This window comes from Phalacrocorax carbo, unplaced genomic scaffold, assembly GCF_963921805.1.
Source record: "Phalacrocorax carbo unplaced genomic scaffold, bPhaCar2.1 SCAFFOLD_58, whole genome shotgun sequence".
Classification (NCBI taxonomy): domain Eukaryota; kingdom Metazoa; phylum Chordata; class Aves; order Suliformes; family Phalacrocoracidae; genus Phalacrocorax; species Phalacrocorax carbo.
This window is the reverse complement of record NW_026990389.1, coordinates 333218-349748: the sequence shown is the minus strand read 5'-3', so window position 1 is coordinate 349748 and position 16531 is coordinate 333218. Positions and strand designations below refer to the sequence as shown.

The following is a 16531-nucleotide window of genomic DNA, read 5'->3' as shown; positions in this document are numbered from 1 at the left end:
CATCCTACAAATTTTTAGGCTCACACATAAGAAAAGAAAACACGAAGCAAACAAAAATACTACTGAACTCCAGGGAGAGAACTGAAAATGTGTAAAAGAGGTGCTCAGTGCAACCAATACCTAAGATGATGCTTCTCTGACAAAACAACAGAGGTCAAGCATTTCATTTTCAAATGTATAGCTTAATCTGATGTATACAAATATCAATAAAAAATTAACACAACCAGAGCTCATAATGCACAGCACTTCACAGCACAAACATGATAAAAAAATTCAGCTATGACAAATGGAAAAGCTGTGAATACCTAATGTATACCCCAGTAGCCGTTGCCTGCCGATCTGTATTTTCTGCAGCAACATTCGGTTGCTTAACCATTAAAAGGGATACAAATTAAAAATTAGAAGTTGGAGTGCTACACAAAGGAGACAAACTGATCCTGACAGTAAAGTTCTTCTTGGAAATCTGACTACAACAATATTAAGATGGTGCGGATGAGTGAGGTTAAAGAAAATTGCGCTTAATAGAAAAAGTAAAAATACTTGCTTTCGTTTTCACTGAATTATTTTTAGCAATTTTTTATGATGGAAATGTTCTATACCGTTACATCTTCATTGTATGTTGCCTCAGACCTATCAGAGAGGTACGTGCTTGTCGTCTTAACTGCGTAGCCTTGGGGATCCAGTAAATGCACTCTTATGGCTAGGGCTCTTCCCTTCCTAAGATTCAGCAAAAGCTGTATTGTGCATCCTGAACTTCACTGGAACAAAACAGCATCACACAGTATATTTAATAAGTAATTTTAAAAACCCACAATTTTATGGCGCGCTTTTGTACCCATCCAGAAATTTGATACAAGCCCCTCTCCATTCCTCCAGCCCTTCGAAGTCGGGAGACTCCTCCTGCAGCAAATGGGAGTTGTGTGCGCACAGGACGGCCGTATCAGGCCAAAAGAGCACAAAGAATGCAGTCAAGCATCAACATTATTTCTACAGCTCAAGCAGTTGTTGATTCACTGTCAAATGACAAGAAACAAATAAGCCGAAGTTTAAGTCCGCTGGAAATATCTAACATTTTTCATACAGCAGAATCCTGTACTCAAATTACCTTGCCGCATGTGGACAGTATATATTCATTCTTGTAAGGAAATGCATATATTAATAGAGAGTAAAACCCTGGAATTATAGCTTCAAATAGAGTAGTTTCACTTAACACTGACAGTTTAACTTTAAATGTATACTGACAGCTACAGCGAATCACATCCTATTGACTATTCACGGAATACTTTCTATTGCAATTAATTTAGAGAAAATTAATCACCGTCACAATTTCATGGCAAACGTGCCCTCTCAAGAATCAGTCTGAACATCTCCAGCAGAGCACCCCGAGCAACGAGGCGCTTTCTCTTGGTAATTGCCCAGAGTGTGAGCTTAACAGCACTCAGGACCCCGTGCAAGGCAAGTCCTTTTGGTCAAGTATCATCTTTCCATGGGCTGCCATGAAAGAGGTTTTCAGATGACAGTTCAAGAGCTGTGCATGGAATACATTAAAGCCAGTTTAGGCTAAGGTTTATTTTCCCCATATGGATCCTCCCATTCGCCTGCACTCCCTCTCCAGCTTAGGCCATAGCTCAGGACACGTGCAAAAGGAAGCACTTGCATTATTTTCACTGAAATACATAGACTCAGGGTGCAAATTCCCGACAGTAGCTAAACCCAAGTCAAAAAAACTCCTATGGTTAATCCTAATTCAGCTTCCATTGGAGAAAAACAAAAGAAAAAAGTCTTATGTCTCAATTTAAGCCGTTGGTAAATCTCTTCTTAATTTTACTAAGGGGCTTGCAAGCAGCCGAGGACATCGCGGCTCTGGTAGTCTGACAGCAGAAGTTTATCTACAAGTGCAGCATTATATCGGACAAACGTTGCCTTCCGAGACACAGAAAATACGATCTGCCTCTGTACCCGTTTGCTGAAAGTCCACAACAAAACCGCCATCATCCACCCAAAATCTGAGCCACACTTTTCCAGACACTTTATTCCACAAATACTCAAAGGGAAAATGGATTAAGTTGAGGATAAAAGTGAAAAAGAAAACAACAATGGGCTTTGCTGTCAGATGGAGGGAGCGGCTGCCATGCTGGCCTGGCCGGGGTGTATTCCCAAGCCAGCCATCATTAACAGACTCACTTCCACTGAGAAAAAAAGGGAGGCCTGAAAGTGCCGGACAAAAGAAATCCCAGCAGACAAAGGAAAAACAAATTAAAAGCACCATTATAAAACACAGATGCTATAAGGAAAATAAACTTCACAAGATTTACTGGGTTTTGACAAAGCTGGACATCTGTGGAAAAGACATCAGGAGCAGCTCCCAGGTAGGGCCCGGCGGGCTCGTGTCCCCGCTGCTGCACCCTCGCCTCCACCCTCGCCCTCGGCCGGCTGCGGCACCGCTTCGCAGCTACGCAGAGGGGTCGCCCGCCGCCCTCCACGCACCGTCGCCACTGCAACGTCACGTTACTGATGGCTACAGTTTCTGTCTATAATTATTTTATTTATAATTATTCTTAAACCTATAAAATACAAGGCATGAAGGTGAGTTTTAAACATTCGATCAGATCACACATTTCTAGGTTTTCAAAATTTTTGGATACGAAAGGAAAGCTACACTTAGGGGAAAACATGCTAGACTTGCTTGTAATAGCTTGTAACACCGATTAAAAAACATTCAGTAACTGAAAGCAATTAGTACAGTAAACTTGTCCTCTTCCGGTCAGCTAAGGGCCTCGATGAATTCAGGCCAGGTTTCAAATTGGTCAGCATTTGAACGGAGTACTTCAGGGCACTACTGTCAGAGATCACCTCTGAGGAGAGAGGAAGGAAAACATCCTGATTTTTGCAGCTCCTAAAGACATAAATACACATCAAAACGCAGCACGGCAGATATATTCCCACCAGCCCCAGGGAGCTCATCTGTGAACAAGCACAGTGCAGCCACTGCTATGCAAAGAGACTTTACTGGATCCTGAAAGAATTATGTTGATGCAGCCCCACTGACCGCTCTACTGTTACTTTGCCCTTCCCTTTAGTCCATACATACTACCCTATTAATGCTACCAAATCACTTTTTGCCCGATTCGAACCCAGCTCTACTACATCTCTACCACAGATCCAGCCCCGCACGCAGGCAACAGCCTCAGCCCGTCAGACGGAAAGGGACCTCGGTAATTCACAACCGAGCTTAAAACCAAATCGACACCCTAACACCTATGGGATGCTGACACCGACCTACCACCAAACTGAAATCAAGTAATTTTACCCCTTAAATTTCCCCTGGCAGTTTCGATTGCACACGTTATGTCTCCTTGTTCTAGTGTCTGGGATCCTCTTTTGCGTAGAGGAATTCCACCCTGTGAGTGAGCAAGGCAAACGCGACTTGGCCCAGGCAGTTTTTCTGGTAGGAACGTAATGATCATAAGGATTTTAGTTTCTCTGTACGCTTTACATGAAAAACTGAAGTGGTATCAAGCACCTGTCAGCCTCATAATAAAATGATTCTATGTTGATTTTTTCCATTCTTCTTCCATTACTCCAATACAAAAAGCTTAGTAAACGCAGTGTCATTAAAATTCAGAACCCACTTGATTAGCTTTTATGCCTTACAGTACTTAACAGACTACATTTCAAAGCGTACCACGTAGTCTACTGACATTAACACTACATATAAACATCTTTAATTTGGTAAATAAAACCGCAGTAACTCGAGGCTATGCAATCATATGGGGGCCGAGCTGTAAGAAAATGAACTGTGTTTGGCCATTATTTCTGTTTACTGTAACACTGAAGATTCCTCAACTAAACGTTCACTGATCATACAATGCCAGGGAAATAAAATCCTTTCTAACTGGCAGAATGAAAATGGCAGGAAAAACAGAAATGTCATGGATGTGGTGGTTTATTTTGCTTTGCTTTTTATTCAATACAAAAAGCTTCCCGGATGAGAATGGAAAGCTTCCCAGCTTCAGTTCCAAGACTTTCACCCTCGTTTCTGACCTTTTCTCAGACATGTTCCAGTATAATCTGTAATCTACTACAGTCGGAAGAGGAAACAGCGGCGCCCTGGTGAGAAACGCTGCCTTGTGACCTGAACAGAGAACCCTGCGGAAGCAATGCTGGCTCGCAGAAGTCGTTTGGAAGAGCTTGACAGACAAACTCAATAGTGTCCCGAGAAACACGCTCCATACCACGAGCGCTAATTACTGCCAAAGCAGGCTTTTGCTTTCATGGTTTGTTTCATTCAGCCGAACGTGTTTTATCTTTCTTTGTAAAATGTTACACATTTTCCTAGAAAAAGTCAGGAAACTCATTATTTTATTTAACGATCATTTCTAAATTAGAGTTACACTGCAATTTCCTTGAATTGTACCCTGCCAAATTTAGCCTCATCTCACACCTTAACCCTCAATATTTCCAATACAGTTGGACCCATTAAAGGAAGAATACTATGTATTAGCTACAACATGTACGCGCGCATGATCCAGCTACTTACGGCATATTTTTCTCTCAGCTAAACTGGTGCAAGTCCAAAATCTATCACTAACTTGATTCCATTGAAATGGATGGGAGCAAATAATGCAGCTGGTTGTTTTCCTGATGTTTAAAACCAGTTGATATTGAACCTTTTGAAACACAGCTGCACTAAATCTCATGACTATCCTAAGAAAGCAGAACTTTCTGTTTGCATCCAGGCAAGGCATGTGATGGTGACAGGCAAGCTCAGAAGTCTGAATACTCTGCTGAGGCATGCAAGCGCCAGTCCAAGTATCTCAGCCACTGATGAGAGAGTCCTCTGCCCTCTCACCCAAGCTCCTTGAACTTCAGCTCTTCCAACTGCTTGCCAGCATCATTCACTCAAAATCTGACCATGGCCTCATGATGTTCCTTTCCTCCTCCTGAAGCCTCTCTTTCTTCTGCTACCTTCAGTTTCAGAAACTTTCTCCCTCAGTAATAAAGCGTCCCACTGACACCTGAAAATCCCCTCTTGTCTCTTCTAAGAGAGTAGGAACTGCCGTGACCCCTTTGCCGCCTGTTGCCTCTACCTGGCCATAGATGGGTTATAAAAGAATGGTTCAAACTTCAAGCTGGGATTTGACCCTGTCATTTGCTTCTACAATTAGTGATGTATGGCTGGCCATTTCGCCTACCTCCATGCGTATTTCTTCTATTCCCGCATGGAAAAGAAACTACATTGACAGTCCAGACTAATCAAAAAGGAGAGGAAGCCACTTCTGCCAGAACAGTGACAGTGTCCCAGGCCCCACGGCACCTCTCACCAGAAGCTAAGAGGACATCCATAGTGTTTTAACTGCCTTGTGTAAAAAATAGCTTCTTGAAAAATCTGAAACAAATGTCTGCTTCTTCCCTTGCCGTTTCCCCTCCTCAGTTTGTACAGACACCAGTTTGCTATGCTAAAGTTCCTCGAAGAGCTGTACAGTAAAGGTGCCTTGAAGCATTTCCTTAGAAAACAACCCCTCCACCACCACACCCAGCCTCAGCTAATCATCATCTTTCTGGATTTATTTAACTAAAAATATTGTTGGTGCAAAGCTCAAGTTCATTTATGGGCAAAACTCTCCTTGAAGTAAAAACAACAACAAAAGTTGGTTGCCAGCTGTGGGCTCCGGGCTTTGCAGAGCTGTAAAGCAGGCGGCAGCAGTAACACTTCACCAAGTTTGCTCCAGATTGTGGCTACGAGCAAAATCAGCCAAACCGGCCTTTCAGCTCTCAGGTCATCTCCCGTGCATGCCAGCCACAGGCAGGGAGGGGTCCAGACATCACCATCCTATTTGTACCAGACCTTGAACCTTCAGCTCCTCACAGATTAAAAGACTGCAAGATTAGCTTCTTGTAACTACCATGGGTACAGATATGGGATATTTTGCAAACAAATGCGAAGGTGCACTGCCCATCCTCCCCAACATGTGGCTGTCAGCCAGCTCTGGACCAGAAGCTGTGGCTGTAGCTACCACAGCACTGGGCTTGAGTTTGCAAACTCTTCTTAGGAAGGGACTATGTGAGCTCAGAGTTACCGCTCCACTAACGACGTTATCACACAGGCAGCTTCTAGGCACTGTGCAGAGACTCTGTTACTTCAATTTCTTGCACATGGGAATTTTATGAACACAGTCTGCTGGTGAATGATGAAGCGCTTGAGAAAACAAATATGCACTATTACCGCCCCTTGTCATGTCTATCAATCATAATTCATATCAACACAGTTTTGAACTCAAAGCCTCCTTTCAGGGATGGCTCTGGGATGCTTCAGCATTGTGAACTTTAGAAAATGTGGGTGTCAGCCTTCCAAATGATACTGAATGAAATGATCTTTATGGACTTAATTTTTTGTGTGTTGGGACAACACAGTCAGAAAAACTGGTCAGCTTGTCTCAGAAACTGTCTACGAATTGCTGAAGGGCACCTCTGTATGCAGCTGTGTTGGGTGAGGAGACAGGGAAAGTTTAATAGCAGCCCCGACTCAAAGGGCTTAGCTCGACAGAATTTAGTATTGACAATAAACTACATGTTAATACATTTGTGGCTTGTTTTTAACTCCCGCCTTTTTACCGATGCCTTATTTTCCCTTGCTCTAACTGCAACAATTCGCACAAATATTTTAGCATCTGAATTCCAACCAGGTTGAAATCACAGTATTTAACCCAAGTTATGCGAAATGAAAGAAAAAAAAAAAAGTGCCTTGAGAACCACTGCATTTGAGAACTTGATAATAATATCCATGGATAATTATAATAAATGGCTTGTCTGAAACAGCCGTAGAATAGGAACTGAAGTAAACCATAGCAATCTCTCCCTCTTCCACCCACCACACACCCTCGGCAGCTCTGCTCTTTACCCATGACCGTTAAGGATGTTTTCTGGCTCTGTGACAGCATCGTGACTCAGGTCATGAGAAGTGTCAAAGATGCATTTCCTTGAGATGGGAAAAAGCAACTGATTTTAACAGCCCACAACGACTAAGCAAAAAGAATAAGCCCAATCAGCATATTTAAGGGTAAAGATAAACCTTTTAAAAGATACAAGTATATTTTATTTCCAATCTTAATGCTTACGTTTCTTTCCATAAAGTGTTTACATTTTTCAGACTACCAAAAATGCACAGTTGATTTAAATGCCTGAAGAATAATAAACTGAAAAAAGACAACAGGAGCAGCACTCATTTACTGCATAATCAATCACCAATCATATACACAGGGCATCTGATTCAGCACGAGGGATCAGCCCTGGACTCCCTTTGAGCAGTGGCTGTGCCCCAGAATACCCACTGCCAGGGGAAGCAGAAGGTGTTTGGGCTGGAACTCTGCAGGTCCATCAGATAAAATGATGGTTCCCACCAGCTCTTGCCCCATTGCTTTCCCTCGCTGGTTACGAACACGGAGCTTCACATGCTTTCACCTTCCTTCGTGCCAAAGTTTACTTGTCATACAACACCCTCAATACTTAAATCTCCTCCTTTAGCTGATACGGTCTCTTGAAAAACTCTAGATTCTCTTTCTCACCTTCTGATCAAACATATTACAGGCTTCTATCAGGTGAGCAAAGCTACTTCTTGTCATTTCACTGATCACAGCTCCCTCAAGCCACTTACATTCCTTGACCCACCAACAAATTCCTGGACCACGCTGTCTCCCCTGTACTAGACCTCTCTTCTCCCGACCTAATCCCAGCCTTTCCCCTTTTGTGCTTTGGACACGAACACCATTCAGAAAACCCTTCCTGCATCACTGCTTCAGTGACCAGCTTTTCAGCTGGCTTGTTATTTCAAAGCTCAATCTTAGCGACTGCTTTTAGGCTGATCACACTCACTTTTCTTTAAAACGCTGTTCAGCTGTGTGCAACCAGATCCAGTCCTCTGCACAGACACATAAAGCATCCCGAGAATTCATAAAGCAGTTGAGCACATTCCTCCTTGCGCATCACTAATATTGCTATTTATCAATTTCCACTTGGCAAGAACTGCAAAACCCTATCAAAAGCAATGCACAACCTGTAGGATGCCTCTATTACTCACGATGCACGAGAAGGAAATGCACTAGCCTGTCTTTTATACACCTGGTTAACTGGTGAGATGTGCAGATGGAAAAACATCATTTTACTGTAACTTACGAGGAAGCAATTGTGGGAACAACTGAAAGAGGAGTAGAATCCCACAAGGTCATTTTATTAAGTCATTTTCAGAGAAACACTTAAAAATCCAGTTACCACTTCTCCTTGGACTCCCTCAGTACATGCCTCTGACACATCAACACTCGACCCTTTAGAAATTTTCTTCAGTTTGATGTTACCAAGACTGAAATCATCCATCTTGACAGGAAAACTTCAGTGGGACGCTCACATCTGTGGTAATCCAACTCCTCTCTGCCTTCCACCTTCCTTCCACCTCGCGATCCATCTTTGACATCGCGGTCTCCTGTGCACTACCTATTACTTCCCCTCCGCCTGTCTACCCACAATCTTTCTGAAACCGTTTGCTTCCACCACTGCTATGGCATTTGCTGTGCTAAATCACTCAGTCATGTATTTTTACACTTCATATCTCAAGAACTGCAATTCCCTTCTGATGTCGGTCTCGCTCCATTTTAAATTTATCTGGAATACCCACAACTCCTTCTTCAAATATAAAGGCAAACATACATTTGCCCCAGCCTCAAATCTACACTGTTTACAAAAGCCCACTTCTAAAACACTTTATGTACAGACACGAACTTCCCTTGTGGCAGAATTTATCAGTCTACTTCCCTACTTATCTGAAGGGAATGGATCTTTTCCTTCCACTTCAGAAACGATCCAAAATACACCACCCACCTCTTCCACTCCACTGATTCTCTACCTATAACATTAAGGGGGGGGGGGGGGGGGGGGGGGGGCGAAGGCAGCTAAAACCACAGCTCATTTACAACCAGTACGCTCCTGGCCAGGACCCAAACTGGTGCTTATGGTCCGCTGTTCCTACCTCTTCTCCCCTGCCCTACGTGTTCAATCTGGGGGCTGCTGTAACCGCCGGGGCACCTCTGCGTTCGCTTCCACAGCCAAGAGGCTCCGCATAACCCGGGGATCTTTCCAGAAGGAAGCAATGGTCTCTGTAAGTCGTTAGCAGAAAATTCCCACCAGGTAAATTTCCCCCCCCCCCCCCCCCCCCCCTCAATTGCCTTAAAAACATAGAGAGACTTCAAACGAGAGCGTGAAATCCCATTTACTGTAATACTCATTGCCACGCACTTCGGCAGCCCGTCGCCCGTGGAAGCGGAGGGTTTATGAGTGGTTCAGTGACTGCAATGGAAATCCCTCCTGCGCTGATAAAAAAGCGGCGTAGAGACCAGACCTTCTGTCCGCCGAGGGGGTCTACATCTATTCTAAACCCAGCGGGAGCGCCCTTAACAGTTCGCTCGGAGCCATCGGTCCGAAGGACGCGACGCTGGAGGCGAAGCGAACCCCCGCGAAGGCGGGCGGGCCGCGGGCCGCGGGCCGCGGGGAGGCGGGGGAGAGGCGAGCAGCGGCGCGGCGCGGCGCGGCGCGCGGGACGGCGGCCGGACAGCGCCCCCTGCAGGGCCGGCGGCGCCGCCCTCCGACACCGCCCGGGCGAAGCGGGGCGGGTGGTTTGCGGGGAAAAAGGGGAAAAAGGGGAGCGGGAGGCGAATTTGGGCTTTTAGGCGAGGCTGGAAGGGGAATTGTCTGAAAGTACGTTCAAAAAAAAAATAAAAAGAAATATAGTCAAGTGCCATGCTGTGGAAGAGAGCAATGATTAAACAAATAGGAACATTAAAAGCCCATTAAAAATAAAATCAGCCCTATTCTCCAGCTTGCTTTATCGCTTCTATACAATTACAAAAACTACGTTCGGTCGAGAGAAGCTACGGTTTACAAAGCTAAAACTTAAAGCTTAATAGAGACCTTTCAAACAACTGTGTTTTAACTCGTGTTTACAGTGCCAGCTCTCGAGTCAAACTTTGGGAAGGAACTGCCCGCCAGTGCTTTAAGTTATTATACAGTTAATTTTCTTTGAAACTATTTTTGTCTGCCTCTCTCTAAATAGGTGGTTTCTTAAGTGAGTGTTACTTAAAGGAAACCAATCTGTTTTTCAGGAAGGGCTGATGATGTCAGTCCTCTCAACTCTGCTTTCCCATAAGAATTCTTCTAGTAAAAGGAGTTTCACTCTGGGAAATAGTGAAAAGTAACATGAAAATATTTACAGCATCTCAGACTGCATGTTTATCAAACTTCTCGTTTTATGTTTGGATTTTAATCATGTTGCGACCGTGACAAATGAAGGAAAAGTGAGAGAAAACTTTTTGACTTAAAATTAAAAAAGATTTTGCGATGAAAATGTGCTATACTAAAGTATTTATAAAGCGCTAAATACAAGTCTAAATGCAACATATACAGTATGTGTTTTTTCATAATTCTAAATATCCATGCTCCATTTCAGCGTAGGTATTAAATCCGAAACAGAACCACTGTGTGTTATGACTGGTCCTTTTGGAAAAACTACACCCTCCAAATAAATATTTCAATCCCCAGCAAAATGACAAGACAAATTCAGAGAGTATCATATTATTATCGAATGTTTTTAGTAGGTGTGGATGTGTAGCTATAGGTCCAATGTGTGCTTAACTTACTACATTGCTCTGACACTGAAAGCTTCTGCAGTCAACAACAGAAAAAGCTTCTGCGTAGAGCTAAAGAGACTTTAACTTACTGGTGGTGCAAGAAGTAGTGATGATAACAAACTGTAAATTTTAATTTGCAGAATAAAAATAATAGGAGTTATATAGAGTTTTCAATCTTCCAAATAAAGCATTACATTTTACAGCTAAACGCTCCTTGCTATTCCCATAGAGGTGTCCTGAAGATAACGGGATGCGTTTGCATAACCAAGGACATAGCTGTGTTTTACCTACTCATCCATTAATCCACACGGTGTACCTGTGAGACAGGTAAGTACCATAAACCCCATTTTATACAAGTAAAAAGGTCACATAAGGCCATATTCTACCCTAATGTTCCACCCCACAACCAGCCGATGTTGTAATAGTCTTCTAACAGTAATAGCCCATAAAAGGATCCCAGCCCAACTCGGGTATTCCTGACTACGCACTCTGGCAATCCAACGGAATGACAGAACTATAACCTCGCTGGGTTAGCAGACAGAATAACCCAAACAAAATCTGTGTTAGCTATAATAGGTGCAAAGGAAATATCTCTTTATCATCCTCTATTTAACAGTTTACTTCATTCTGCTAAAGAGAACAAAGCCGAACTATGATTAATCTGGAAATGAAATCATCCCCACCCCCAGTAAATGCTTACATTGTGTGAGTAAACAGTTCGTAGGGTACTCTGAACAAAATGTAAATAGATTGCCTTGCTGCTATATACATAGCGAACAGTTTCATTTTGAAAGGAGGAGTTAAAAAACAAGTGAGAAAAATATTACAAAGCCTGAGCTCTGAAAATATTTACAAGAACAAAAGCTAATCGCGGGTTAACATCAAGAGGTTACAACTGCTAATCAAAAAGAAGATAAAAAGCAAGCACTTTGTTCACACGAGTCCGGTCTTTTGGCCTGACGTTGCAGCCACGCTAGTGTAATGCGAATGAAATACCAGCAGCAGGATTAACAGCAGTTTTCCTAAATTAGGGCTTATCGAAACTTTTCTAGGTTGCAAAGGACATAAAAGGAAGGAAATCATGACGACACTAACTCCACACACACAAAAAAAATCTTCCAGAAATAAAACCAGTTTACCACTATCTTCTCTGATCGGTCACTCAAATCAAGAATTCGTCCCAGTGTAATGGTGCTCTCTGGGACACGATCTCCGGGTTTATTTCCACTCTAACCAACCACATTTAGAGCGATGCTTGAGGAAAGAAACAATTATTCTTCCTGAAGAAAACTACAAACATCAAGTAATTCCACACATGGGGAACACAGATATTATTCTTCTTGTTACACAGTAGAAAGCTGATAAGACAAAACCTGCTGAATAAAAGTTACCAAGAGTCACAGAGCGAGTTAAAAGTAAAGCGAAGAACTAAACGAAGAACTGCTCTCTTCCGTTCTGAGTACCGAGTCCTGTCACCAGGCTGCCGTAACTCCTCCAAACAACAATAATTTAACATTATAATACGCTAGGGAGCTGCTACAATCTGAGTAAACACATCTTAGTTCACAAATTAAAATCATCACCGGTCTCTGGCTAATCCAGCAGCCACACACACACACAAAATCCCTCCACTGAAAGCCACTGTGAACTTCAGGGGTTTTTTTATCAAGTTGATGATAAATGGCTTTTTATCAAAGGCATAAAATATGGTTCAATATCCTGCCTGCCTTCAGCCAGGTAAAGTAAAAGATTACTGAAATGAAAAAGCAGCAATAATATTACTAAAAACATTAAAATATTTTAACAAATTGATTATTTTAAATCAAATTATCTCGTCTTTTCTTCTAAGAATTTTTTGAAGACAACTCTGCTAACTCCTCCATACATTCCCCACAGATTCCTCATGGAAAATCTTCATATGAAGGTTTGCAAGTTACCAACACACGGTCTCAGTACGTGTCCAACTTCAAGCCCTTCTACACCACTGGAAAGCGATGAGCACAATTTGTGTGAAGTTCTCTGGAAACCAAAGTCACGTTCCTGCCTTAATTCGCAGCGCCCATGTGTGGCCTTCAGGGGAGCTAACTGGTTAAACAGAGCTAATTTTTAAGTAATGAAGACTGCACAAAGATCTTGAAAAAAATCTAAGTTATTTATTATATTTTAAGACAGACATTTGAAAACTGAAGCCCTAAAACTCTTGAGACACTCCCATAAATGCTGCTCCCTTTCTCTCAGTAACTTCATCCAAGCATGCCTTTCTCCTACCTAGAAAATCTGTCCACCACTGAGGATTCTAGAGGAAATTAAAATGCTGTTTCTGCTTTTAAAAAGAAAATAAGTGTCAAATCTATTCAAAACATCAAATGCACCTAAGAATACTGTAAAGGCAACAACCTACTGCAATTTCCCTTCACAGAAAACAGAATTGGTTGGATGCAAGCTACACAAATTGATAGCTCCTTCCTCTCCGTGATATCAACAGTTAAAAGGGATTGGATGTGCCATCATAACCTTTGCAGCGCTCCCCAGCCTGTTTCGAGCTTGACGCGCTGAGCTGCTGTACAACCACGAGAGAGAAAGTAAAATGGTAGATACGCAAATGTCTCCAAGGAGGAGGAAACTACAGGTCACGTTTTGGGTGCCTTCCAGTGGCTCCAGGCAGAAGAGCATGGCTCCAGAGCAGCTATGCAGAAGAAAGTCCAAAGAAAGGCGAACATTCAGAGGCTGCTTCTGGGACAAGTCTGGGTCCCTTAAGAATCAACAAGTCATAAAAATGTTCCTTTGATTCAGAAATCCCACAAAGGTTCTCTCTATAGCAGCAAAGATGGTGACTATGACAGCACATAGTTGGCCTTTCACAAGCACTTTCTAATCCTACTCATAACTGGGGAAGAAGGACCGTTCCTTGCCATTTTTCACACCAGAAAAGGATGGCTACCCGTACCAAACTGCTCTTTGAACTTTCACTGCTGTGGAAGCTGTGACTTACTCTTAACAGAAAGGAGGGGTAAGGATGCAGCAAATCCTGAATCCAAACAAAAGCAGCTTCTAGTACAGTTCTCGTCAAAGAGAGCCAAAAAGAACAGCAAAGACAAAACTGGGACAATGATGATTTTTGAATCTTTTTTAGAGGCTCCCCCTCATGCCCTTTTAGTTTCCCCAAAGCACGTCCACCACAGGGGTAGGATGTACAGATCAATTCCTACAGATTTTTTTTTTTTCCTTTGTACATTATTTATCAAATTGCTCACACACACACACAAGAACTGGACAAAAAACTATGCCATCAACTTCACATTGCCTACTTTCCTCATTTCTCCTCAAACAGTATTTACTGTGGATATCCAGTTGTGCTTCACGGTCAGAGACCACGATGAGCAATGAGAATTGTAGGTAACCGCATTTGAATATAGACCAGGTTACCGACTGTGTGTTAGAAACAAAACTTGAAACCTAAAGACCCCAAAACTTTCAGTTTAGAGTGGAAATTATTAACACATCTGTGATAGCAGAGTTTACTTAAGTCAGTTGCAAAACTAGAACTATCTTTCTGAAGTATTTATACCGTGGCTCATTCCTATAATATCTGCATACATTACATATTTTTTGCACAATACCTGCACCTTATTTTATGAAACTCATTTTTTAGTGACACAAACTATGTGGGCAAATAGAATGAACCAAATGGATTCTTGCAATCTCCAGTAAAATCAATGTTTCTGTTGTTCAGGTTGTTAGCAAATACTACTGAAATGTGAAGCTGGAAGGCTGTGAAGATCTTTAGGCCAGCACCTCTGCAGGTATTTAGGTACCAAATCTTTTTGAGTCAAGCAGCTACACAGCACGTACTGAAATATCTTAGAGGACATGGGCATTAATGACTCAAGGGGAAAGGTTTCCTGACAATGTGAGGGGGAGGAAAAAAAAGGAAAAACAAGGAAAAATAATAAAAAAGGGATTTACCATGGAGCGGTGAGCCAGACGGGCTGCTTGACAGGCCTGGAACAGGGCTACAGCGTCCTCCTTGTTTAGATGTCAGCTCTTGCTCAATCTCTTCCAACCCTGCGCTCTTCTGGAATCGGCTCATGCGATTTACCACCCGGGGTGACATGTGCGTTAAATACGAAAGTAGTATGAGGTAAGCATTTTAATTAAAATATTCAAGATGCTAGGATTTTTTGGACTGGTCTGATATAGAGGTTTTAGAGAATATTAATCTAAAAGGGAAATTTTGTGTGTATAGTTAATTTAAAACCATAACAGCATAATTGTTAGCATCATTTTTCATTATTGCTTCTATTTGCTACATGGAAGACAGCAATCACATCAATTCCACAAATGCCAGTGTCTGTAATTTTTTATGTTACAACTTTGGCATTTAAAATTGCAGACAGAAACTCTTCAGGGGGAAGGGAGGGGAGTGGGGAGGGGAGTGCTTGGCCTGCAAAGTTTAAAGCTCTTCAGGAGTAGGACTGTGGTTCTCATGGTTTTAGAGAGCTGTAAGGCAAGCTGTTTCCCACCAAAGACAGCAGTACATATCCTCTTAACGCTTTATGCAGAAAAAAGGGCTCTTCTCCTATCTATATCCCCATGAGATGAACAGGGGTGGATTAAGCACTGCTCTCCTGAGCAGCTGCCAAAACGTACAATAAATATCAAAACTTATTTCCTGCTCATTTTCTAATAGTCTTGACATGAACTGCTAGCAATTTTAAGTTAAAGCACATAAAGATTTATATGCTGAAACAGGAAAGGTGGTATCAAAGAATTTTAAAGCATCTTTCATATGAAGTTTCTTGACCAGGGCTCCTGCATCTATGCAGAACGCCTTCTGCATAAAAGCTTTGATTTACTGCATGAAGTTAATTGCTTTGAAGTATAAATATCATTAAACAATATACAAAATAAAAACCGAACACAACCATATATAAATAGATTGTCATTGGCTTGTACTTTGTTTTAAAGTGTTTCTGCTGGCACAGAGAACTCTGGGGAGAAAAAAAAATCCATGCACAGGCTGTACAGTTTCTGCATCTCCATTTTTCACACCGCTATTAGTTCTAATGTTACTTCCCTGCAGACATGACCTGAAAGCTAAAAATTTACCTAAAAATCACTTACAGCATATCATTTTTGCTAAGCTGAAATCAGTTTCTCTATAAAGTTGTACAAAGCACATTATTTTAACAATTTTGGCCTGATATGTGTGCTTTGGTGAATAGACGGCTTGATCTTGAAAGTGATGTTGTCTTAAAGTAAGCATTATTATTGCAACGAGGTCACTGGGTTAAAATTCTTTTATACATTTTCCTATTACAGGCTTTTCTGAAGGTGTGCTTAGGGGTTCTGTCTGGTTTATTTAAGCAGAGGGTAGCATGGTAAAAGGTCTGAGGATATTAATAAAGGTCCCCTTTTTGCTTGTAAACTTCTTACTGTACATATAAAAAAAATTAATTTTTGCCCTGTATTTTCTTAAAAGTTAGTTACTGCCCCAAAGGAAATGCCTAAATGGACATTCTGCATGATGTTTTCCTTATATATGTAAAATCATTTTATTTTGTCTGAATTATCATCTAAGTTTACTTTGTAATTCCTAAGGGTTATCAGATGATCATTAAATCTTGATTTTCTGTCAGGAAGAATTAATAATCCTGACTTCTGAGTGAATTTAGAAGCAATAAGGGATTGGAGTCAAATATTTGAATACCATTTCAATGTTAAATCAGTTATTCATGTTTCAACTTAGGCTGACTGGTAGATAAAAAATAAATTCAATTCATAAATCCTTCTTTGCATTTTAAATTTTTTTTTTTCCTCCCTCAGCTTGTTAAAAAATATACATGATTTTGGTGGGG

At 41.8% G+C, this 16531-nt stretch overlaps 1 protein-coding gene across 1 annotated transcript in view; it reads right to left on the bottom strand.

Moving 5' to 3' along the window:
• The window catches only part of LOC135311100 (BCAS3 microtubule associated cell migration factor-like), a 32094-nt gene extending 17306 nt beyond the window's left edge, over window positions 1–14788 (bottom strand). Inside the window, exon 1 of the mRNA XM_064440249.1 lies at window positions 14640–14788. Within this exon, the coding sequence (XP_064296319.1) occupies window positions 14640–14787 (148 nt within the window). The 5' untranslated portion in view covers window position 14788. The remainder of the gene's footprint in view (window positions 1–14639) is intronic.
• Between the last annotated feature and the right edge of the window lie 1743 nt (window positions 14789–16531).